The following is a 26,595-nucleotide window of genomic DNA, read 5'->3' as shown; positions in this document are numbered from 1 at the left end:
AAAATTATGTACAAGTAGAGAACTGCTTGTGTACATAAGGGTGTGCGGCACAAAAGGGAGGCTCAGTAAATGATTGCTGAATGAAGAAGTAATTTACTAGTTACACTGACAGAATGTTCATAGCATTTTCTGTATTAGAGATTCTAAACTTTTTTCTGCAGTTATCACAACATAGATTTTAATCCTAGAAGAGGTTTATAGTTATGCAGTTTCTAATCATTCTAGAACTCTTTCTCATTTTCTTACTTTAAAAAGTGAGAAAGTTGGTGTCCTTAATGCAAAATTTCATTCCAACCACTATTAGACCTTTTGATTATTTTCTCACATATTAAAGATGCCTCTGACATAATTAACATGTATTTGTTAATTATTGAAGTAATTGCCATTTTTTTCTCTAAATGAGATTTAGCAACAGCTTATGGTATGTTTTTAATCTGTTTTTCACATTGTGTTAAAAAACTTATACATGAGAGTTTATCTTTGATATCGTAGGTTTATGTCATGTTTTGGAATACTTAACCTTTTAATTCTGAATGTAGAATAAGTGCTGTATAGAATTTTTTGCCACATGAAATATTTCAGATAGGCACTTTATGACTATACAAAATGTTTACCCAAGTGTTAATTGCAGCAACCAATCAATTAAATATATATATTTGTTTATATCAGGCTCCAAGAAAACCATGCAAGTGAAGTGAAAAAAATGAAAACAGAAGTAGAAGATTTAAGGTGCCTTCTGGCCCAGTCACAAAAGGAATCACAGCACTTAAAGTCTGAACTTGAGGCTCAAAGAGAAGCTAACTCAAGAGCTCCAACAACGACAATGAGAAATCTAGTAGATCGGCTGAAAAGCCAGTTAGTCTTGAAAGAGAAACAACAAAAAGTAAGTACAGAAAATTATTAGCATTTAATAAAAATGGTGGAGAAGATTTCTAAATGGGTGAGATGTGAGAGCAGAAATGTTTCCATTATAGGAAAAGGTATAAGCTTCATCTCATGATGTTAAACAGGACAAATATTTCAAGATACTTTTTAAATGGACTTTACAGTGTTTTAAAATGTGGGTATAGTTTAGTTTACCTTTTTTATGTTGTCGTCAGCAATTTATAGATTATTTTGTCCTTTTCTATTGGGATTTTTTTTTTTTTGCTGCTTGAGCAATTTTGAATGGCAGGGATGGGAAGACAAAGAGGGAAATACAATCGTGAGAGGGGGATTTTTTTTTTTTCTTTTTTTCGGGGGGGTGGTACTGGGAATCAAACTCAGGACTTTGTGCTTGCCAGGCAGGCGCTTGTGCCACTGAGCTATATCCCCGGCCCCAGAGAGGAGGATAGTAAAGGTCACAGGGATGGATTTGTGAAGGAGTTGGCCAGCTCAGTCACTTTTTTTTTGTTTCGTTTTTTTTCCGGTACCAGGAATCAAACTCACGACCTTGAACTTGCCAGGCAGGCGCTGTGCCGCTGAGCTAAACCCCCAGCCCCACAGTCACTTTTTCTGTCATTACTCTCAGGTTTGATATACTGAAACTGTTGGGAAGTTGCTGCGTCTTTGTTAGCTCACAAAATTTATTGGCAGATTTTAAGCCTTTTCTGCCCATTTTTTCTAACTTGGTCTACCTAAATTAATCTTACATTGAAGGATGTACTGAATGAATAATTTATAAGTGTCTAATGTTGGATATTCGAAAACAAACATGCCTGATTTTTACAGTGCAAATTCTTTGATTTAATGCCATTTTCTCAAAAGTATTAAGATTTTAAACTCTCAAAATTGGAAAAGAATTGAGTATAATCACTAAAGGAAATTTATTTTATGAAGTAGGTTTTTTAGCAAATTATGTTTTACTGAGCAATTGCTATTTTAGGAAAATGGTACAAAAAATGCAATTTATTTCTTATGTATTGCTCAAATAAAATACCAGGTATTTTTGGTTTAGTTTTTGGTTTGAGGGGTTTTTTGCAGTGTTAGATGTATTTGGATGAAACTTGATAGTTGGTCTGACTGGAAGAACTTTAGAAGGAAGAACAGTTTTAGTTATAGCATTTTTCTAGTTGTATCAATTTAAGATGTCTTTTAAGGAAAATATCTTTTTAATTTTGATTTTTTTCACATTTTATCTTATTCACTTTTATTAATACTTATGTATATAGTACATAATGTTTATATTCCATATGGGGAATTGATACATTTATATAATGCATCTTAATTCCTTTTTTCATTCCCTTTCCTTCCCTCCCTCCTCATTCTACTTTTTTTTTCATTATGCAGGGAGTACTTTATTAGCCTTTGTAATCAAACCTGTGTAGGTAGGACCTTACACATTTGATACTGAGCATTACCCTGGTACAAATGGAAAGAATTAAGTTTACCATTTCTAGACCAATATGGCTGTTTTTTTTTTGTTGTTGTTGTTGTTTTTTGGTTTTTTTTGTTTTTCTCCGGTACCGGGAACCGAACTCACGACCTTGTGCTTGTCAGGCAGGCGCTTTGCCGCTGAGCTAAATCCCCAGCCCCTATGGCTGTTAATTGATAACTCAACATGGTAAACTGGGTTGTTTTCTTTTAAAAACTATACATATGTTTTACTTTTTAGGCACTTAGTCGAGCCCTTTTGGAACTCCGGGCAGAAATGACAGCAGCAGCAGAAGAACACATTATTTCTGTAACTTCTCAGAAAGAGGCAAATCTCAATGTTCAACAGATTGTTGACAGACATACTAGAGAGCTGAAGGTGAATATCAACACATACATTGATAAAACAAGTTCCCACAAGTTCCTATTAAAAGAGAATCCACTTTAATATATAGTAATTTGGAACCTGAGTAGGGAATGTATAATGGATTATTGGTGGATAGATGCATGTATGCACACATTTTTGAATACCAACCTTACGATACTCATGTACTGATTATCGAGAGGAGTGGGAAAGGATTTAGAGAAGTTTAATGTTCACAGCAAAATTGAGACGGAGACATAGCGATTTCTCATAACAACCCACCCCCTCCTACACACACATGCTTAGTTTCTTCCATTATCAGTATCCTCCACTAGGGTGTCTATATTTGTTACAATTAATATACTTACAATGAACTCTCATAATTACCCAAAGTCCAGGTTTACATTAGATTTCACTCTTGGTGTTGTACATTCTGTAGGTTTAGATGAATGTATAATAACATGCATCATTACTGCACCGTATTGTAACATAAAGACGACTTTCATGGGCCCTAAAACCTTCTCTGTGGTCCTAGTCTCCCCCACCTTCCACCAACCTTTGGGAACCACTGATATTTTTACTTTCTCCACAGTTTTGTCTTCTCCAAAGTGGTTTATAGGTGGAATCATATAATATGTAAACTTTTTAGATTGATTTTTACTTAGTATAATACATTTCTTTTCAGCCCAGAATATATTTCATTGTCTAAATATATCACATTTTACATATCCACTCACTTTCTAGAGGACATCTTGGTTGTGTCTAAGCCTTGGTTACTTTGAATTAAGCAACTTTTACTTCCCAATTTATAAGTGAAATGTATAGATTTATTTATTTGCTTTACTCTACCTATATAAATAGGAATAGACTTTTGTTGATATCTTTTTTAATTCTAAAATACCATCTTGTCTGATTTCTTCCCATTCTTCAAATCTTTTATTTCATATCCTTTTCTGACTCATCTAAGATTGTTTTCCTTTAACAAAATAATAATAATAATAATAATAATAATAATAATAATTATGCATTAGTATTATTATTAGCATTTGGCCTGTAGTGATTTCTTTGACTATATAACTGCAGGCAAAATAGTACTATGTTTCCATCACTATCATTATATGATAGCAAAAAATGCTTTCCTAGTGACTTATATATCTATATACTGTATAGTACTGCACATTCTTTTATGTCTTGTCTTTACACAGTACTTTAGAAACTATTTGATGTGAAATATTTTGTTTTATCCTGCTCATGCTTCAGAATTTATAAAGCATTGCCATACACACTGATAGGCATTTATTTCTTCCATTCAAGCACAATGAACCATTTGTTTAATTCATAAAATCTTGTTTCTTTATGTTGTTGAACATTAATTTGTTTTAGACTGTTTTGTTTTCCTCAAAGTGGTTGGTTTACTTGACATGAATATGAGAATAGATATAGTTTGTGGGGATTCTTTTGTCTTGTGCACTGTTCATATTTTTCTTTTTAAAAAGTATTAATGGTATCCTTTTTCTTTTGTGTTGTTTTCATCATTGATGATGATTCCTGAATAAGGCCTTTCTCTCTTATTAGTCACAAATCGAAGATTTAAATGAAAACCTTTTAAAATTGAAAGAAACTCTTAAGACAAGTAAAAACAGAGAAAGCTCATTGACGGAAAATTTGAATGATTTAAATAATGAACTACAGCGAAAACAAAAAGCCTATAATAAAATACTTAGAGAAAAAGATGGACTTGATCAAGAAAATGATGAACTCAAAAGGCAAATTAAAAGACTAACTAGTGGGTTACAGGTAATTTTATATTTAATTCTGATAGACTATTATACATAAGTAGTACTTTATTCTGCTTACTAATTTTATTTACAGTATTTGCTAAAACTGACTTTCAGATTATTTTGATAAGCATATCTAATTCATTTAGTGATTTCTATTATATATACAGCTCTAGAGTATTGTATCTTGTAAAATACAGAAAGAACTACCATATTACATTTACATGTTATAGAAAATAAGGTTAGTGAAGGGATTAAAAATTTCAGTAATTGGACTGTAGTGTATTTTTGATATTTATTTATGGAATGTAAAGTTCCACCTTATTTTTTTCAGAGCAAACCTGTGGTAGATAATAAACAAAGTTTAATTGAGGAACTTCAGAAGAAAGTTAAAAAACTAGAAAGCCAACTGGAAAGAAAGGTAGATGAGGTAGACGCAAAACCTCTGAAAGAAAAGGTAGGTTATAAAGCATATTGAGTAATATGTGTACAGTAATGACTGATAAAAATTAAATATGTAGTTGACAAACAGATAATGTCCTGTAATAATCCTACAACATGCTAAAAGTTGTACTAGATAAGCAGAGAATTCTAAGCAAAGTTTCTGTCCTTTCGTAATTCATATTGTACTTAAGGGAGCACTGTTGGTGTAACTCTTACTTGGAAATTACTGTACCATCTATGTATCATCTTTATGACAGTATTGTGCCTCCACAGTCTCTTCACATCTTACATTTATGCAGGTTGGTGCTTTTTGGCCCTTTTGGACAAAAGGCAAACACTTTAAGATACCTACTTTGAGCCAAAAGTACTCCTTTTGTCTTTCAGTAGATTGGGCTATTACTTCAGATAAACAAAGTGATATGGAATTTTTTCAGTACTTTCAGTAATACTCAGTAACCAATCCACTCACCAGTTTATTCTATAATATAAGTTGCTTCAGTTTTTCTCACAAGTTTATTAGTAAACCAGCTTGTAATAAAAATGAGTGGGGCTGGGGATTTAGCTCAGCGGCAAAAGCGCCTGCCTGGCAAGCAGAAGGTCGTGAGTTCGGTTCCTGGTACTGGAGAAAAACCAAAAAAATAAAAAAATAAATAAAAAATAAATAAATAAATAAAAATGAGTGATGGGAATAATCAACCCAAAGAAAAACTGAAGTTAACGGGAATGCTTGTAATTCAATTTATTATGAATAGTAAACTGGAGATAGCTTGTTAGTATATTGAAAATAGCCAGAATTACCTAGGATATTCTGGTGTTTGTGGTAATTTTTGTCCCTAAAAGAAGTCACTGTGGAGATGCTGCCATTAGGAAAATTTTGTATTATAAAATTTACCCAGAAAATCCTCAATATCTATTAAATAATTTCAGTAATAGTGTATTTCAATGAAAGAGTAGTATACTCCAAGAAATATTTTCCCTATGAAAATTCATAACATCAGTGTCAAATTTTGATGAAATGACTGCATTTGTAAACATAGAGCATCAACAGGCTTTCTGTCTGCAGCTCTATTGGTGTACTAGTCAGCTTTCCCATGCCTGGGACAAAATACCTGACGTATACAACTTAAAGGTTCATGTGACTCCTGGTTTCCTGGGAGTCAGATAATGGTCTCTGCCTCCTAGGCAGAAATGGAGGAAGAGTCTGGTGGAGGAAAGCTGCTCAACCCAAGCCCTGGAAGTAGGGAGTGAGGAGGAGCCAGGGAAAGACATAGACCATCCAAAAGCACTCTTCCAGTGACCCACCTTTTCCAACAGGGCCACAATTCCCAACAGCACATTAGGCTATGAACTTACAAATGTAAACTCACCAATGATGATAGTGCCTTGTGATCTAGCCACCTCCTGAAAGCTACCTCTGAACACATTGGACTTTTAGAGGACTTTGTTTATTTTTATGGTACTGAAGATTGAACCCAGGACCTTCTCACTGAGCTACATTGCCAGCCCTCTGTTATTTCTTTGAGACAAAGTCTCAGTAAGTCACCAAGTTGACCAGTCTGGGCTTGAACTTAAAATCCTCCTGACAGAATTACATAGGCTTTATTTGGCTCCTTTATCAAAATTATAACAAGCTATGGTACCACTATGATTGCTGGCTGATTTTCTTATCACTATAATACCCTACTTCCTTTCTTTTCTTTTTTAAAGAGCACTTAGAAGCAGATAATTTGCTTCCCAATTTGTTTCTTTCTCATTTTACTATATATACTGTCCATATTTTGCTCCTTTCCCTACCCATTCAACCAACATAAACTATATTGTACTATTCATGAAGATACAATTTTTCATCGGGTTTATTCATTACTTCTAGTCCTAGTGCCTAGAATAGTATCTGGCCTGTGGTTAGCACTACCTACTATAAATATATGTTGAATGGGTGAAGTTATGTGTATTGAAGATTTGATGAGTTGTGATGATAGCGTCATGGGCTGACAAAATTTATATATACAGTTCTTCATTAGAAGCTTACATTGCACATGATCATCTGTTTTAAAATCTTCATTTTTAAGGTGCCTTGTAAAGGTGCCGATGTTGGTCAAAACTCACCCAGAATTTTATCTGTTAAGTGATGGAATAAAGCCTTTTTAGACTGAAGGTCATTTTTGCTAATGTATTGGTATTCCTAAAGATTCTAGAAGCTGCATAGCAAAATGAATCTTGGAAGTATTGCTTTACTATTTTTCTAGGTAGATTGTAATTGATAAATCTTAAAATTAAAAATAATACTGATAATTATACGATTGATTTGTTACTGCTTACAGAGTGCTAGAGAAGAATTAATTAGATGGGAAGAAGGTAAAAAATGGCAAACCAAAATAGAGGGAATTCGTAACAAGTTAAAAGAAAAAGAAGGAGAAGTTTATACCCTGACAAAGCAGTTGACTACTATGAAGGATCTTTTTGCCAAGTAAGTTTAACTTTTGTTGTAAAACATAATATGTAAAATCTATTGAACTGAAAGTTATGATTTTTCATAATTGATAGTGTGAAAAATTTTCTAGTTTTAAGTATTTCTCATTATGACTCACTTATTTTCTTTAAAATGTGCTTCATATACACTTTAACAATTACAAGTGGAGTTTTTTATGGTTTTGAAGTAAGTTAGTTCATACCGAATAAAGAATGGTACAATTAATATATATTGTTCTAATAGTGAGTAAGCTGCAGCCTAATAAACTAAGTAAACCAAACAGTAAGCAGCATATTTTCATGATTTTATTCTACATTCCACAGAGCTGATAAAGAGAAACATACTTTGCAGAGGAAACTCAAAACAACTGGTATGACTGTTGATCAGGTTATTGGAGTCCGAGCGTTGGAGTCAGAAAAAGAGTTGGAAGAATTAAAAAAGAGAAATCTTGACCTAGAACATGACTTACTGTGCATGAGGTAAGCTGCCACATGGATATAATAGTATCTATTTTGATGAAAACCTGCTTGACCCATAGGTATGCAAATAATAAATGTGTGTTGTGTTGTCTTTTCTCATTTGATATGAGATATTCCTGACTTTTTGTATGCTGTGAAATTTTGGATTGCATTCTCGACCTTTGAATATTTTGTTGTGACCCCTTGGGTCTTTTAAATTCTGTGGAAAGTGTATTTTGGTTTTAACATGTAATCATCTGGTTAGGTCCAAGTTGCAGATTCCAGCCTTCTCTCTGTGGGCTGTGAGTCCAACATCAATTTTCTTTTCAGAGCATCTGCCGTGCTGTTCAGCTCTGTCCTGCCTGTGCTCCTCCCACTTACCAGATGTCTAACAACACATGGGCTGTGTTGTATTGAATTCCCACAACCCTTGTGTTCTGATATGAATCAGAGCTTTACAAATGCAGCTCAACAGTGACTTCAGAAGTTCACAAATAATGTTATAGGCCTTTTTCTTGAATTCCTTCCTTTCTATCATCTTGATGATACTCCTTTTTCCCTACAGCTCCTCACTGGGGGACTTCGGACAGAAAGCTTATGGAGCTTTATTTACACCTTTTATGCTGTGCCCTTCAACAGATGCGCATGTCTGTAGATAAGTGTGTTAATTTTGTGTCACTGAAAAAATCCTTGAGAACATGAAGAAGATTCATTTGGCCCATGGTTTCATAGGTTTCAATCCATGGGTACTTCGTTGCCAGAACATTTGAGCAGCCGGAACAGGTGGCAGACAAAAAGGCTTACTTCCTGGTGGCCGGGAAGCAGAGAGAGAGAGAGATGATGGACCAGGGTCTAACATAGCAGGCTGGGGACCAAGCCTTCAACACACGTGCTTTTGAGGGGCATTCTGGGTCTAAACTAATTCCAGGCAGCAATGAGAAAACAGAAAGAAGGAGGAGGAAAAAATTTGTCCCACCCCATTGGTATTACAGCTCCATCAACTGGAGAAGATTCCCCTCGTAATTTTTAAATCGAAAAGTATGTGATAAATTTATGAAAGTTAAGTATCCCCATATTTAAATATTACAGGCAAATACTAGACCTTGACAGTGAGTTTTAACATGATTACGGTTCATTTGAATGCCCTTGGCTGAGGAAATCCCAAGTTACATATAATGTAAGTTAATGTTGGAAGGAATAACTAAAAAATAAAATTGTAAATAGTTCTAGTTTTTAGGACATGAATGTATTTTATTTTGTGTGATTATGACTTTATCAGAAAACTTAGTTTGGAAGGAGATAGCAAAGTGAAACGAATCTCCCAGGCTTCCTTAAAGGAAAAGGCCTGGTGGCATCGATGGGGGTGAGCGCGTGGGGGCTCTAGGCACAATGGAGTAAACACACACTTGTCTTTCTCCATCTAAGGTGCAGCTGTTTGAGGACTTTGAAAACTCAGTAGTCTAGGTAGATTTGGACAGAATACTAGAATTTAAGTATCAGCCAAACCACAGTGAATTTACTTTTTCATTACTTCTTCCGTTACCTGGGCTGGACGTAGTATTTGCAACCTGGAGGTGGATGTTGGCTCTGAGGAGGAGAGTTCAGGGATGTTTTCTAATTCAAGAGAGAGAAGGGGAACTTCTGAGACTCAGGGTGAAGACATCGCATTATGTTTCCTGAGTTGTATCATGCCTCAACCTTCATTCCATGATTTTAGAGGCAAAGACTAGGTTTCCTCCCCAGCACCTTTAAAAAGATAATGTTCTTATGAGCTTCTAACCCACTTTCCATCTCTTTCTGTCTTAAGTTTCCAGGGTTTTTTTTGAGGGAGGTGGTTTGTTTTGTTCTGTTTGTCCTTCAGAATTTCCCTTGACAGTGGAAAAAAAATGATCAAGGAATTGTTTGTCTTGACATATGTTTAAAGTTATTGCTTGGTCCAACAATAGGTTTTCCCTTCCTGGTTTATTTTCAGTCTAAACATAGATTCAAGACAAAACTCATTTTTATTAGCCTGCTTGTTTCCATGAGAATCAATTATTACCACTTTTGAAATCTTCAAATGCTTTTGAAGGTTCTTTTCTCCTTTGTTTTTCTGATGTGAATCTGCAAGCAATGAGGTAATTGGAGAAAGTTTGTAAAAGACGCTTAACCTCTCCAAATTTAAGAAGTTTGATTTCCAAATTTTGTGAATCAGATACAGAAATTAAAATGAAGTATGTATGGATGTAGGACACAGGGCATCTCCCCGGTAGAGATATAGAAGTAAGATGAATGTTCCATGTCTGGTTAACAGTGGATTTATGTACCTATGTAAAGGAAGTCTCTGGGAGAGTTAGGTTTGATAGATACTGTTGAGCAAAATTATGGAGAGTTTTGTAGGCCACACAGGTAAGTTTAAACTTTAAATAAAAGATTATTACCTGGAACTATTCAGAGCCTTTTTAGATCCTAGAGTTTTTTTAGAAAAACATGGATGTTATGTAATTATTACATAATTGTTTCAATGGTGTATGTTTTAACTGTCTTACATAAATAGATACCTGTTATTTTAATATGTTTCTTTACAGCAAAATGTACTTTTTAACTGATAGTTTAAAGTACCCTTCAACCAAAATGTATAATAGATATTGTGAAATAGGAAGAAAATGTTCAAAAGGGGAGGGGAACAAAGGAGAGGGAGATAGAAAAGAAAGAAGCGAAAAGTTTTAAAAAATGAGCAAAGAAGGAAAACTTGGAAATGAAGCTTTTGTGAGTGGGGAGGGGAGAAGGGGTTGAAGAAAGAGTAGGGGAATGGGAAAAAAATGTTATATCATGCACAGGTACAAATTCTCTATGATGAATGTGATCATTGTGTATATCTAAAATGCCCCAATAAAATCTAATTTTAAAAAGGTAAAGAGTAAGGGAACCCTTCAGTAAATCTTCTGTAAAAGATTAATTTATCATATATTTATGATGTCCTAATTTATTTTTATAGATTTTAGAAGTTTTGAAAAATGTTTACCTGTGTTAATAAACATATCGCGTATTTCATTGCTTTCTTATATTTTAATATAGTGAACAAGAGAAAGTTAAAATTTGTACAATAAAGAATCTGGTTGTTCACAGGAATCATCAGGCCCTTCCTCGAGATTCTGTTATAGAAGATTTACGCTTACAGAATAGGTACCTTCAAGAAAAACTTAATGCTTTAGAAAACCAATTTTCGAAGGATGAATATCCTAGCCCTCCAGTAAGTGTACATCTTTTCCCCTTATTTTTATATGCATAAAAGTGAAATATACTTGTTCCTTTGTCTGACCAAAACATTAAAACTTTTTCATTGACACAGTAAATTTAACTTTTATTTGTACTAAGTAATGATGTATATATATATATATATATATATATAGTAACGTCTTTAATCCTAACATAATAGAATTTAAGATTCGTAAAGTTAATGTAAAACTTCATTACAGGTGATAACTGGAAACTATAAATGTAATTATTACACATTTTGCTGTGGCAGGAGTATATAGTTTAATAAAGGAGGAAATATGTTGCCACACTATTTTCATTGGTATATGTGATGTATTTCTAGTTGGTAAAGACTCATTAATGACTAATGTTGAATTGTTTGGCTCTTGTTTTAAATATTTGTTATAGCTAGATGGGGTGGGGGGAGATACATTTTTCCCTTTTACATTTCTTTTTTTCTACATCAGCACAACCTGGTATGCGTGCTTCCTTTGTGATTAGTCTTAATATATACAAGATATATTACTTTGCACAAAAAGAGCACTTTATTCAGGAACCAAATAAATTTTTTTTCTGAAACAGTGCTTACAGTAGAAACGGGAAGAGAATAGATACCAGTGACAATTACATCATTGTAGTAGTCTGTGGTGTTACGGTCAACAAAACCACAAAGCAGAGGATGTAGATCCTGCTAAGTTCAGTAGAGCTGAAGCAAGATTAAACAATAAACTAAGTCCACTTAGGTCAAACCATGGTGACATTGTAGACTTTAACTCCAGTTTTGAAAATGCATACAATCCTAAAGATGAGAAAATGAACCCAGAATGTTGTGAAAATTATAAACAGGAACATGAAAGGGAAGCAAGTAAGATAGGTAAGAATGAAACGGGGAAGGGACACATAGCTCAAGGTGTGAGTCACAGCAGCTACACTGACCCCAGACTGCTGTGGAAGCCATAATCAGGGCACAGTTGTCTGTGCGTCCTCAGTGCTGAGGAGGGGCGCAGACAAATTATGAATCTGAGATATCAGTTCAGCCCGAACATAGAATGTCCTCGGTTTGGCTCTACAGCAGTTCTTTATTTCTTCATTAGCTGTGTTTTCTTATAGCAAGTCAGACATGCATATAATACCAGAATCAAAATATATAGGATATTTAAAAATTCTAAGCCATTAATAGACTTCTTTTTAAAGCACTAATTTTTAACTACTTATTGCCAAAGTCAGGAGCTATGCATTTCCTCAGTCAGTTTAGAATTCATTTTTTACCATTGCTATACTTTTTATAAAGCATAATATTGGATAAAGAAATAGCAAAAATAAGCCCTTTTAGAAGTGTTTATTTTTGTCTTAGAAATTTCTAATTGAACCTTTTGTATTTACTTGCTGTATGATGTATAGCAAGTTCGTTTGGTGGTCTTTATACCATGTATTGTAGCAAGTACTTTCCAATAATGAAAAAAGAGAGCTTACAATTTTTTTTTTTGTCATCTATATTGTTTCAGGCTCATTGCCTAAGTATATTTCTCATAGCACTTTGCAAAATGTTTTTTTCTATTTTGCATAGGAGTCTGGAGAATAAGTACATCTCTGTTGATCACTAGAGTTTATTTTGAAGAAATTTGGACAGTCAAAACTACTAACTTTATGTTTATTTTCTGAGTATAGAAGCAAAAGATACACATTTACTTATGTAATAACATAAGTAAATATGATACACATTTGTATCTGATACACATTTACTTACGTAATAACTACATTCATATTTTAGGGAAAGTATTGAAATATATTCTCATGTAAAATCTCAGAGTAACTACCTTCTGTGATATTTGTTATATTTTCAAATAGATCAGTCAGTGATGCTCATAGGTGACTATCATTCATCAAATAAAATAGCTACCACAGACAAAAGAGAGAAAGTGAGGGAAACAGAAAAGCTTAAAAGAGAATTAAAGATTTACATGTCTGGAGAGGTCTTAAAAGTTACCCTGTATAGTTTCTTCACTTATGACATGCAAAAACCAACAGCCTTGTAAGTGATAAGATGTTCTTGTGTAAACTAGAAGTGGGAAGAGTCAGAATTGATGAATAAGTAGGAAGGTATCACTGTGGGTTGTGGACATCAACAAAAGTGTCTTTTTTTTTTTTTTTTGCTACTACGTATGTATATGTGCATACTCATTCTCTTAGACAAAAGCCAGGTGGAAACGTGCTCTCTTTCTGCCAGCATAATATGCATCCTCAAAATCAAATGTCTGCCCACATTTTCTTTAATTTCGTAGGGCTTATTTTATGACTTCTTTGCTTTTACTACTTTTTACCTAAGAAAATATATATTTCTTTAAAAAAAAATCAAGTAGTGTAAATTCTGATAGTTAAAAATGTTTTGGAGATATGGATAATAGGTATATTTATATATTATTATAGCTTCAGAATTACAATGTCTGTAATGTTGATTTCATAGCCCATTGGGCCAGTAAACAGAAAAACTGGAAAGAAAAAGCTAAAGCCATGCTGTGTTTTCACAAGATTATTTCACGTGAGTCCTGTGAAGTAGGTGTTATTATACTCAATCTGTAGGAAACATAAGCACATATTTCTCAAATAATTTTTACAGTTCAGAATGGGAAATTTTAAAAAAGCCAAGTTAGATTCATACCAAAGAAATGTAAAGTAGTGCTTTTCCGAGGAATGAGTGGTCCCTTTAGCAAGTGAGGAAATGCTTTCCTGAGGAGGAAGGAATTGGGGCACTTCTCTTTGTAGTGTTTGTCCAGCCTGCCATAACAATGACAGCAGGCCCTCCATATTCAAGGGTTTTGCATGTGAGGATTCAGCCAACCATGGATCAGAATTATTTGAAAGAAAAAAGTTGTGTCTGTACTGATTATGTATAGATGTTCCTTTTCCTGTCATCCTCTAAAGAATACAGTATAATAACTAAACTATTTGAACAACATTTACATTGTATTAAGTGTTAAAAGTAATGTAGAGATGATTTGAAGTATTTAGGAGAATGTTCATATATTATATGCAAATATCATACTTTACCTAAGGGATTTATGTATCCACAAATTTTGTGGGAGGAAGGGTCTGTCTTGGAACTAATCCCCTGTGGATACTGAGGGACAGCTGTACTACAAATTGGGTGGCTTAACCAGCAAAAATTTCTGGTCATAGTTCCGGAGGCCAGGTATCCAAACTCAAGGTATTGACAGAGTTGATTCCTTCTGAAGGCTTTCAGGGGAAAATCTGACCTAAGTCTTGGCTTACAGTGTCCATTTTCTCTGTGTCTCTTCACATCATCTTTCTGTTATGCGTGTCTCTGTGTCCAAATTCCCAAGCTTTCCCTTTTATAAGAATCCTAGAGTCATATTGGATTGTATCTACTTCAGTGACTTTATTTTGACCTGATTACCTGTCTCCAAATGAGATACTGGGAATTATTATCACATTCTGAGATACTGGGAATATTATAACTTTAACATATATGATTTGGAAAATTAAGGGATACAATTTAATCCATAAAACAGGATACCTTTTATTTAAAACTAACAAAACCACCATAAATTATTGTAATCACTTTGAGAGTATATTTGTGAAGGCAGTTTATATATATGTCATACTTTGTTTTCTGATTCAGTTAAACTTCATTGCGTACTACTAGTTTTATGTTCTAACTTATTTAGTTTTCTCTAGAACTAGTTTTCTCTAGAACAAGTTTTTCATACTATTTTGAGGAGAAATTTCTCTTTTGACATAGTATTTTTTCATCCCAGATGTATTTTGTGGCTTTTATTTATTAAACTTTGAAATTATTCCAAATTTCATTTTTCTGAAGACTTCCGGAATAGAGTCAGGTGATCATTATCAAAAAGAACAAGAGCTCCAGAGGGCAAACTTGAAATTGTCATCTGAAAATATTGAACTGAAATTTCAGCTTGAACAGGCAAATAAAGATTTACCAAGACTAAAGGTAAGTGTAACACTTTGTATTGTGTTAGGATACTGAAGCCTGAACCTGTCCCCTCCCACACAGTCATTATGTTTACTTATATTAGCTTATGAAATGAATGTTCATATAATATCATAGTAATGGTATATTTTATATACTTTCTCATTTCATAGTTATTCGTTGGGGGCCAACTTTACCTCATACACTTTTAGATGTTGGGATATAGCAGTCAAAAATATATGTATTTGTAAAACTTACATTCCATTGGGGAAGACTGATAATAAACTGGTAGACAAGTCAATAGATAGCATGTCAACTGATGCTAAATGCTAAGAAGTGAAACATGATTGGTAAAGGATAGAGGTGGAAGTACAATTTAAAATCAGGTAGTAAGAGAGGTCTCTTAAAAAGGTGATGATGAACAGAGAGCTCGGGGGAGAGGTAAGGAAGTGAGACAAATACTAGAAAAAGAATTCCAAACAATAGCAATAGCAAGTTGGAGTGATCTGAGGTGAAAGAATACTTAGTTTATTTTGTTAACAATTGTCACACTTGAAAATATGAGGGTAGTTGTTTCTTTTAGAAATTTTACTTTTTCTTGTTAATTTCTTTAGCTTTTGGTTTTCTGTATCCTTTCCTGTTATAGGAATCTTTGTCCCACTAGCTCAGTTCTGTTTTGCTTCATACCAAATGGATAAAGATCTACCTGTGTAAAGTGACAGAGTTTTAGTGTATACTATGGCAATAATGTGGAACTATTTCTTGAAAGTTGATATACAAAATATTATAAGACATACTAATGTATGTCTTAGTTCGCAGTCTTTGTTTGTATAAAGATCCAGTTGAATTTGCTATACTAGTAAAAAGATTGTTAGTTCACATGAATTATTTGCCTGTCCTTTTGAATGGTTGTAATTATGTCAGATTGCTGTGTATTTTCTCTCTTAGAATCAAGTAAGCGATTTGAAGGAAATGTGTGAATTTCTTAAGAAAGAAAAAGCAGAGGTTGAACGGAAACTTAGAGGGGTGAGTTTGTTGCTTATAGGGCCAAAGCTAATCGATATCATGTTGATGAGAACCAATTATATTGCAAAAACTCATTCAGGTAATAATTTAAATATATGATGATTCAATGAAAATATTAAGAGTATTGTTGGAAAATATCTTGCCGCCACCTATGTTTAAAATGATAGTGCATGTGCATATAAATACCAAAAAAAGAATTCCAGAAAGTAGAAATAGGAAGTTTAAAGATCCTGAGGTGAGATGATACTTGATTTATTTCATTAATACAATTATTACACACTTGAAAATGAGTATAATTGTTTCTTTTAGAAATTTTAATTCTGATATTAATTTATATTTTATACTACACATAATATAATGTCATCTTAAAAATAAAATATTTAAAAAGAAACAAAACATGTCAATTTGACCTTTTCTGATTAATAATGAATATGAATCAAACAGTGAAAAAATGAAGCACAGTTTTACTCAATTATTAAAAAAATTTTTATTTGAAATTATAAACAATTATTCTTACTAACTGGTGACCCAGCTCTCTTAATATTTTTGAGTTTTTTAATTTCAGATATATCTCTTACTTAGACAAAAACTGAATTATGTATATAATGCTACAGTAAAACTTGATTACTGATGAGCTCTTTAAAGATACAATTTCTCTTTTGTGAATTAATTTTCTATAAATGAGACTACTAGTATATTTGAGAGAATATTAACTGAGTGGAATATTTAGATTTACTAATGTGGATCAATATCAAAGCTAAACTATTAAGCCATTATTTATCTATTACATGATTTTAGGAATATTAGATTTTTTAAGTTTTGGTTTTCATGTATATAAAGTGAGAAGTATAATTCCTATGTAACACAATTGTTTGAGAGCTATATTGAATTAATACAAAATTTGGAATCAGTTATGAGGAAGTATTAATAATGAGTACAGTTATGGGCCTCTTGTGTGGTTGGTACTTCATATTCTACTGGATGAAAAGGTTGACATGTCTTTGCAGTCTGGTAGAAGTGGAAAGACAGTCCCAGAACTTGAAAAAACCATTGGCTTAATGAAAAAAGTAGTTGAAAAAGTTCAAAGAGAAAATGAACAATTGAAAAGAGCATCAGGGATACTGACCAGTGAAAAAATGGCAAATATTGAAAAGGAAAATGAGAAATTAAAGGTAATTTTAAAAATTTGATAATTTTAATGTGAATGTTTTAATATTTTAGTTTTTAAAAACTTTAGGTAAACTTTAAATTCAGTGTATAAAATGCCTTAATGGATGCTGTATATATTTTATACTAATTGAAAAAACTTACTGGAGAGGTATATACGGTCAGTCATAGAGTGGTTCTACTTAGTCTTCGTTTTTTCAAGACCATTGATTCTCACTTTGGTGCTAGGAATACTACTTGTCTTCGTTACTTTTCTCTCATTGCTGAGACAAACTACCTGACACCCAAATTAAAGATGGAAAGGTTTATTTAGCTTACAGTTTGTGGAGGTTTCAATACATACTTGGCTGGCTCCAAGGCAAAGTGGCACATGGCAGAGGGCAACAGTTCATGGCGGCAGAAGATAGCAAAAGCAGCAAGAACAAAATGGCAGAGTGGCAAGGGCAAGCCTCTTTCCTTCCCTTATATTGTATGCGAACTACCTGCCCCAGGGCGGGTGTAGCACTCACACCCATAATCCCAGTATTGGACGATATATCAAAAAAACCCTAGAAGCCTGCCCCATGACTGCCTGAGGCTTTGGAGGGACATCAAGACACAAACCATAACAGTACTTGTATCTGGTTTTAAACATATGATGCCCAAGACCCCATCCTTGACACTGATTAGTGGGTCCTCTGATGTTGTTTTGGGGTTTTTTGATTTTTGTGTTGTACAGTCATCACTTTATTCTAATGTATAGCCAAGGGTGGTAACTTCTGTTTAAATAACCAGTATTCAAGGGAAGCCTTCAATTCTTAATCATGTCAAATGTCGTTACTAAAGCTACTTTGAATTAAATTTTCTGAGTTTGAAAGATCTTTCTTTTAATTTCACTTTTTTGATAATGTGTAGTTTTGAGGGGTTTTTTGTTTTAATTACTAGGCTGAATTAGAAAAACTTAAAGCTCATCTTGGACGTCAGTTGAGCATGCAGTACGAATCTAAGACCAAAGGCACAGAAAAAATTGTTGCTGAAAATGAAAGGCTTCGTAAAGAACTTAAAAAGGTACAACTTTTCTGCCTAATTAAAATTATCAATTTTTCTTTTAATTAAGAAAGCCATCTAGGCAAAACTTAAAATGAGAGTGTCTATGCAAAGCTGGTAATTAATTAAGAAATTTAGGAATTGTGTTTTTATACCTAGCATCATTATATCCTTTCACCGTGAGGGATATTGATACTATGAAAATCAATAAATTCAGAGGCACTGTGATGTAGAAGCCACGCATGCTAGGTTCAGTTCCTAGCTCTATTGTTTAGCAGTCATGGGAATGAGAACAAGCTACTTCTCTGTTCTTCAATTCCCTCATGTATAAAATGGGGAATAGTAAGTAAACTTAAGTCACAGAGCTTTGGTGAGGTTTAAGTGAGTTAATGTTTGCACATGTGACTTAGAACCTGCCTTCCCTTTTTATTTAAATGGCAAAATATACTTCTTGCTCCAGACAAGGAGGGATTGTTATTTATAAGGGATGCTCTACTGAATAAATTGAAATTATTATATTGTAAACTAGTTAGAAGAGAAACTTTGTATTATGAGGCCACAGTGATACTATCAATGCTTTAATATAGATGTGTAATAGTGGAAATTATCTGTCACTTACACATGGTTTATGCTTATAACTAGTTCTTTTAAATTAGGGAATCAAAACACATTGTGCATTAAATGTGTAAAAAGATTCAAACTGTCCCATTATTTTAAAAATATTACAGAGAACAAAATGACAAATTGGAAAGTAACCACTAGAGTAAATACATGTAAATATATTTCTCTGGCCTCATTTACGTGATTTTTCTTAGTAATTGTGTGATCATATTGTGTATTAGAGGCGACACACTGGATTTTTTATCGGTTTTAATCAGCATTTGAACTCTCCTTTCCAATGTGCAATTCTGAATACATTCCATCTTTGAAAATGGTATTATGTTTTGTCATAATATACTAATTAGCTTTTAATGTTAGGAAACTGAAGCTGCAGAGAAACTGCGGATAGCCAAGAATAATTTAGAGATACTGAACGAGAAGATGACAGTTCAGCTAGAAGAGACTGGTAAGAGATTACAGTTAGCAGAAAGTAGAGGTCCACAGCTTGAAGGTGCTGACAGCAAGAGCTGGAAATCGATTGTCCTTACAAGGTAGGCACAAATACACTGTTGAAACTTGTAAAAGTATAATTAGTTCTGATCCTGACGTCACAGATTTTAAGAATATTATTCTTAGTAGCCTCGTTATCCAGATGGACAGTTGGGTTGTTTAATTTAACATAGTACTAATGTTCTGTCTTAGTTTCGCTGGTCTTTTTCTTCCTTAACGTGTTTCACTAGTTGGGGTGGCAGGGCCTGCGAAGCACAGAGTTAGGCTCAGGCTGTGGAGCCAGGTGCATGTCATGAAGCTGCTGTCAGCCACAAGCCTGGGCTGACGCTGCCAGGTTCCCCTGGTGCTGTTATCCTCCATCTGCAACCTCCGCTGCTTCATCTGGACTTCAGATAGGAGCTAGGGACAAGAGATCTTCCTTGTCACAATCTGTGCTGAGTCGCAGTACTTCTGGAATTTTCACCTGGACGCTTTCTCTTCAGATAGCCCCAAGAGGTGAATTCAGCAGTTTCAGTCTGCCCTCTGATTTTTGCTACTCAGTTTTCTCCCACGCTGTGACTTTTTCCTGAAAATATATGGGATTTTTGCCTATGAAGCTAATCTTTGTGGCTGTGAGATTTTACAGGTAAACAGTCGTGTGTCCTTGAATCGCCATGATTCATACCACCACGGCTAGTTCATCATGATGGTGAGGAGTTGGCAAAAGGCTCTAGTGTCATTCCCACTGCTAATTCAGAGCCTTGAGGCAAATTGCCAGTGGGATCCAGCCCATGTCCTTTCCCTCCAAAGCCGTCCTGTGTAAAGTAGCGTTCTTTGCCGTCAGTATATCTGCTGCTCTAATTTCAAGAGGCAGACTCATCTAAATCTTACCATCTTCCTAAAGTTCCTAACATCTGTATTTCTTTGGTCCCCCCTTTGATGTCTTTGAGGGCTACATCTGCCCTACCTGCTATTTGGAATGAGCTTGATGGGAGGCACGATGTTGCCCACCATCATCACTACAGCTAGGATGGGAGTATTACCACAGTGATGGACTGGCCTTACTGTACTTGCCCTTGTCAGGCAAGGCTAAGGAGAAAAGAGAAGGTTAAGTAAGCATATTAGGGGCAGCCTGGAGGAGTCCTTGGTTCCTATGGAGCCACTATACCTACAGTGAGAATCTGCCCTTCTCTCTCTGGCCCTCATTTTTTCCATCTACATCCTGAAAACAAATACTATGCCCATTTAGGGTCAGGGTGAAGATAACAAGCATGTTAGTATGGAGGGAAAAAGGTTCAATTCTTTTGTCTTCAGGTACCAGCAGTGGCTTCCAGCTAGCAACCCTAGCTAACAGTGAATGTTTTTAACATTCGCTAACCGTGAATGTTTTGGCTGATCCTTTCATTTCTTCTTGAGTCACATATCAGAAAGAGTTTTAAATTACTTTGAGATATTTATTTAGCAGATATTTACCTAGTACCTGCTACTAGGAGGATCTACTCTTCTTGCTGGGTGTTGTCAAAGAGGCCTCTCTTGCTTGGGTTCCTTCAGAGAGCTGGGTAATTTCCATGCCCTGGAAAAAACTAATTCTTACTATGACTTTGATTGAATTTTATATCTTTTTTTTTTTATTTTAAAGAAGATAAAAACAAAAATGATACAGAATTTCAAAACAAGATGATAGGAATTAACAATGGTTGTTATATTGCATATTGTTATCTTCAAAGTACTTGTTCAGATTACCAGATATAGGCATGCAAAATTGATCAATTAGGCATTAACTGTTCCTTTCAATAAACCAATAGAAATTAGTAATACAGTTATCTTAGCTATCTTGTGTATATATATATTTACCCCCCGCCCCGTCCTTTTTCTCCTTTCTCCCATCCCAGTTGTTCTCTCCTTTTGAGCAGTTTGTCTGGCTCAAGTTATTTGTATCTGTGGAGATGGTGATTCCTCCCCTTTTCTAAAAGGGCTCTCTGAAACTGCAAAAGAAGTTAATGAAATTTATAAACTGTTGGGAAGGAAGATGAAGATATTAATCACAACTGGAGATAATTTTACAGCTCAAATCATTTCTATTTTGTTAATCTGAAAACTGCCAGTGTAACTGAGCATAGAGAATGCCTTTACTAAACTCTTTTGAAGAAAAAATAAGTCAAAATAGAAATTTATTGACAGAGGAAAAGGTCATTCTGATCCTTGACTTCCAGGTTCCCTGAACCTACCTCCTGGCTGGGCGGGGGAAAAAAAATTGCTAGTCTTAAACTAAGTTCACTGGTGGGCTGGGGATATAGCTCAGCACCTGCCTGCCAAGCGCAAGGTCCTGAGTTCGATTCCGAGTACCAAAAAAAAAAAAAAGAAAATTAAACTGAGTTCATTGAAGCACTTTATAGATGTCTTTTGGGATCCGTGATACAGCTGGTCTTTCTGATGTTGAAGTCCTTATAGTTCTTTACTCAATGAACTTATTAATACATATTCTGTGTCCCAACTTCTGACTGTGGGACAGTCTAGGGCGAGCTAGAGGTTATTTTACACAGCATCATTAGAGAAGGCCTCTCTGCTTGGATGGGTTGAACAGCGAAGAGGATGAAGTGAAGGAACGGGCATCTTATGTTTTACTTTATCCTTAGGTGGGTAGTCCTATCAAGTTAAGAGCATTGTCTTCTATGGTCTATTAAAAGTTATTTGAATATACTTAGATAATCATGATTTTTCTTCCTTACACTATTTCTACCAAATTTTGGTGCCAAAGAAATATTACTAGCCTTTTTAACTTAACAGAAAGGCAATCCTCCCCCTTCCCTCTTTTCTGGAAAAGTTTGAATATTACAAGCATTATCTTCATTTAGGTGATATTGCTTTAAAACTATTTAGCTCAATTTTTTGACAATTTGCTTTGTCATATGGATTTTTTAACTTTTTAGATTTTTACAGTCTTCATTCTTCCCATATCATGTATTATTCTACCCATGCCTTTGGACAGATTTTTAGTTCGGCTACAGGATTTTTTGTATTGTGTTTTCCATGGATACCTCCCCTGTGTATATGTATGGAAACTTTTGTGTGTATGCATGTTTTTCTGCCATCTTTGTATTCCTAAACATTTCTACTAATACAAATTGCATAGTCTGATGAATTTGACTTTGTATCTCTGTTTTTTGGTTTTGACTTTTACACTGAACTTTACAGTGGTCCAATACAGACTCCATCTGTATTCATAATTTGGGGAAGCACCTAGATACTTTCTTTTAATTGGAATATTTGTTAAATAGAAATACTTACCCCTGCTATAACCTTTCAGTGCTAAGTAAGTATGTACCTAAAAAGGACAATGGTTTTGACTAGAAGAGAATATAGTAAGATATTCTTGACTATTTTTAGTGTAATAATTTGAACTGAATTAATGAGAAATTACATACCATGTCTATATGGTTTTTCCTTTATACTTTCAGAATGTATGAAACTAAACTGAAAGAATTGGAAACTGATATTGCCAAAAAAAATCAAAGCATTACTGACCTCAAACAGCTTGTAAAAGAAGCAACAGAGAGAGAACAAAAAGTTAAGAAATATACTGAAGACCTCGAACAACAGGCATGTAATACAATTTTTATATGATAAAATAATGCATTATATTCAAGAGAATCTTTGTATTAAGTAAAAAATATAATGAAATCTTAATTCCTTTCCTAGCAGTCTCTTTTAACTGACACCAGCATTTCATCCATTTATTTGAGCCAGGAATTCGGAATCATCGACTTCATCCTGTCATTCTCCACATCTCTTTGATCACTTAGTCATACCAGCTGTATTTTCAAAATACATCCCAGATCTGAGTGTCAGTATCTCCATCAGTGCCATCTTGTGCAAGCTGTTATCTCATACTCAAAACAACTGCAGTGATCTCCTAACTGATCTTCTGGTGTCTTGACCTCTGCTTTTGCTATTTTCCCTTTTCCATATCCGTGGTCTGTTTTCCACACAGTTGTCCAATAATCTTTCTGAAGTGTTAAGCAAAATACTAGTCCCTGCCTCAGAATCTGCCAATGGTTCTTCATCACCTTAGAATAAAACTTTAAAGTCTGTTTCTAGTCTGTAAAGTCATGGTCTGACACCTGAGTTTTGCTCCAGTCTTCTATGTTCTATCACAGTGTTTTAGCCACAGTAACTTTTTTCATCCTTCATACAAACCACACCAATTTAAACTTCAAAGCTTTACATTTGGTTTTTGTTTAGAGTACTGCTTGTCCAGTACTATCATAGTCCACTTCCACACTTCATGTCCTTGCTGAAATGAAGGCTCTTAGAGAGACATCCCCAGCCCTCACCTTCCACCCTCTGTCCTCTTACCTGGATCATTTTTGACAGGCCTTTTTACCGTCTGGCACTAACACACATTGTATCAGTCAGAACCTTGTATCATATCCTCATTTTCCTTGGTTAAAAATTTAGATTATGGCAAAAAGGAACTTTGGCTCTTTTGTTCATTGCTGTATCCTCAGGACTTATGATGACTAGCATGTGGTAGTAAGTAATTACTGAATAAATAAATAGTGACTAGAACATAGAAATATGATTATATGTGCTTGCAAAAGTCCAGTTTTTAATATTTCATTAAAACTGTGTATCATTATAAAACCTTATATTTCTACCCAAAACTCCTATGTTCTAACTTGTGACTGAAGGTTGAGATTCTCAAGCATGTTCCTGAAGATGCTGAGACAGAGGAAGTCCTTAAACGGGAGCTGCAGGTTCTTAGGTACATTCTGTATTCATATGACTACTTTTATTTTTCTTTCTTTTTTAAAACTGTGTTTTATGTAACTAGATTTTCTATAGCTAGAGAGTAGATTCTTTCAACTTTGCTGCTTAATAGGTCATTATGTCATCGTTCCAGGGCTAGTTACTCCTTTATATATTAGATACTGAGAAAAAGGCTATATCCAATCCTAATGCTGCCCATTGGTAATTTAAATTTCCCTAGTGGCATGGTTGGATAAAGCCACTGTTTTCCGGGAACAAATACTAAAGGACAGTTGTTTACTTGGAGGAGTCTCTATAGCCTATTTTCATTGAGTCCTTATAAGAAAACTACTCTTAAAACTAACATCAGGGTAGATGTTCAAGGCTTTTGATTCTATACTGTCTGAGAATGTTTCAGAAAAAAGGTGAATAAATGTTTACCTTCATAAATACTAACATGTTGTGAGAACTGTACATCAATAGTTTCTAAGAAGTACTCATGTATTTTGTGAAGCGATGTCTATAGGCTTTTTAAAAATACATCATTGTGTTCCAGACTAGCTTACAGTCAACTGGAGAAAGAAAAAGCAGAATTAATATATCAGATAGAAGTAAACAAGGATCAAAGTGGAGCTGAAAGCACTGTTCCTGGTAATGTATTTTTTAAGACTTGTTATCTACCCCACATTTTTTAATTAGAATTTGCCATGTTTGTTTAGGTTTCTAATAATTATCTCCCTAGAGAACCAAATCCCTGATAGGAACTTTTAGGAGTTGTTGTCTCCCAATAAAAGTATTCCCATTCAAACCTCTGTTTATGTTGAGTAGCAAGTATAGATTTCTCACATGTTGCACAAGGTGTTACAGATTTAATCACACCACAGGAGTAAGGAGTAAATATAGACCCTTTCTTCTAAATATTAATAATTGTTCCTTTGTTGTTCTTAATTTAAAATTATAAACAGCTAAACACTGTACACATTATTTTTCTACTGCAAAACACTGTCCCTCTTACTTGCCATTCCCCTTCAGGAGTGATTGCTAATGAGTCTGCTATTCCTCTGTACATGCAGGTACACACACATATATACAAAGCCACTAACATATACCACATACACACAGATACATATACAAAATGTGTCTGTATGTGCACACACACACACACAGTGTACAGTTGATTCCTCATGTGAGGATTCTGTATTTACAAATTTGCCTGACTGAACAAAACATTTGTAAGTTCAAAAGTCAATATTCATGGACTTACTCTGTATTTGCAATGACTTTTCTCTTTTTGCTTGCTGTGATATACCTAACAGGGATACCATTAAGTATTCAGACTGTAAAGTGTTTCAGCCATAAAATGATGTATTTTCAAGGCTGTAGGTTTCATAAGTTTTCTGCTTATTTTCTAAAAAAAATCCTTTATCTTGAAATTGGAGTGACAAAAACCTGAGTCGTCTTTATTTTTTTGTCAGATGCTTATCAACTAAAGGAAACTATAAAAGATCTGGAGACACAGCTCAAAACATCAGATCTAGAAAAGCAGCATTTGAAGGTAGATACTATAAATCTTTTATGGAGAACAATTTGTATGATCATCTTTTGAGTTTTAAGTATGTATCCTGAAAATATATGGAATTATTTTTATTTCATTATAATTTCATCTTGATAACAAAGTACATTATGTTTATGCTAAAAAATTTATTAAGTAGGTGCTAACAAAATACTCAAAACAAATAGAATTAGAAAGTAAATTTATTTTTGAACTGTAACAAATATAACTCTACATTTTTTTGGTAATATTTTCTTGATTTAAGTTTTAGGTCACACTGGGAATGATGTCTTTACATACCTCTTGAAATTCTATTCAGAAACCTTTTCCTAAGGTGATTAGGTCCTTTAAAAATGTTTTCTATGCTTTACTATTTTTAATACTCTGAACAGAACAAAAGGGCCCTGATAGGAGAATTAGCTGGTGACCAATCGCTGGCTACTCTAAATGCAATTGAAGCTCAAATTCTGTCTTCTCCAGATGTCTAACTTAACCAGGCAGAAGTACCAGGTTTTCCTTCATCTTGAGTACACTTATAAAAAGTAGAGCATCATTATTCATTAAAAAGTCGGTATCTGTAAAGAAAATATAAATGAAGCCTAAACCAAAAAACCTTAACCAGAATAACTAAACTATGAATGATGAAGTTCTTTCTGAATATACTTTTAGAGAAAGAGTAAATTTCACCAGAATCTGAATAATAAATTTTAGCCAAAGCTTAGAATGTATTTTACAGAAAGATAATTTGATTTGGCAGTTAACAAGTTACTTATACTGTACCAATAAAACCTTATTAATAAATCTTATAAAAATTCTGCCTTTATGAATGTATTTGACTATTTAGGTTACTGTGGCTTTCATGTTTATAATTAAGCTTCTTTAGTTCAAATCTTAAACATATACTCTTATCCGTAACTTTTAAAGACACTAT

At 34.1% G+C, this 26,595-nt stretch overlaps 1 protein-coding gene across 3 annotated transcripts in view; it reads left to right on the top strand.

The window, feature by feature from the left end:
- Cep290 (centrosomal protein 290kDa) overlaps positions 1-26,595 on the top strand; it is a 73,985-nt gene that overhangs the window by 46,658 nt on the left and 732 nt on the right. For all 3 annotated transcript variants that reach the window (XM_013518127.1, XM_013518131.1, XM_013518124.1), the window contains 16 exons: positions 670-883; positions 2,594-2,731; positions 4,292-4,513; positions 4,829-4,951; positions 7,260-7,405; positions 7,732-7,887; positions 10,975-11,098; positions 14,942-15,076; positions 16,004-16,081; positions 17,089-17,253; positions 18,173-18,295; positions 19,253-19,425; positions 22,822-22,963; positions 24,055-24,128; positions 24,669-24,763; positions 25,588-25,667. In XM_013518127.1, coding sequence (XP_013373581.1) covers positions 670-883; positions 2,594-2,731; positions 4,292-4,513; positions 4,829-4,951; positions 7,260-7,405; positions 7,732-7,887; positions 10,975-11,098; positions 14,942-15,076; positions 16,004-16,081; positions 17,089-17,253; positions 18,173-18,295; positions 19,253-19,425; positions 22,822-22,963; positions 24,055-24,128; positions 24,669-24,763; positions 25,588-25,667 — 2,188 coding nt within the window. The remainder of the gene's footprint in view (positions 1-669; positions 884-2,593; positions 2,732-4,291; positions 4,514-4,828; positions 4,952-7,259; positions 7,406-7,731; positions 7,888-10,974; positions 11,099-14,941; positions 15,077-16,003; positions 16,082-17,088; positions 17,254-18,172; positions 18,296-19,252; positions 19,426-22,821; positions 22,964-24,054; positions 24,129-24,668; positions 24,764-25,587; positions 25,668-26,595) is intronic.

This window comes from Chinchilla lanigera, unplaced genomic scaffold (assembly GCF_000276665.1).
Source record: "Chinchilla lanigera isolate Chin_1 unplaced genomic scaffold, ChiLan1.0 scaffold00004, whole genome shotgun sequence".
Taxonomy (NCBI): domain Eukaryota; kingdom Metazoa; phylum Chordata; class Mammalia; order Rodentia; family Chinchillidae; genus Chinchilla; species Chinchilla lanigera.
Note: the sequence above shows the minus strand (reverse complement) of the source record. Positions and strands in the feature narration are given on the sequence as shown.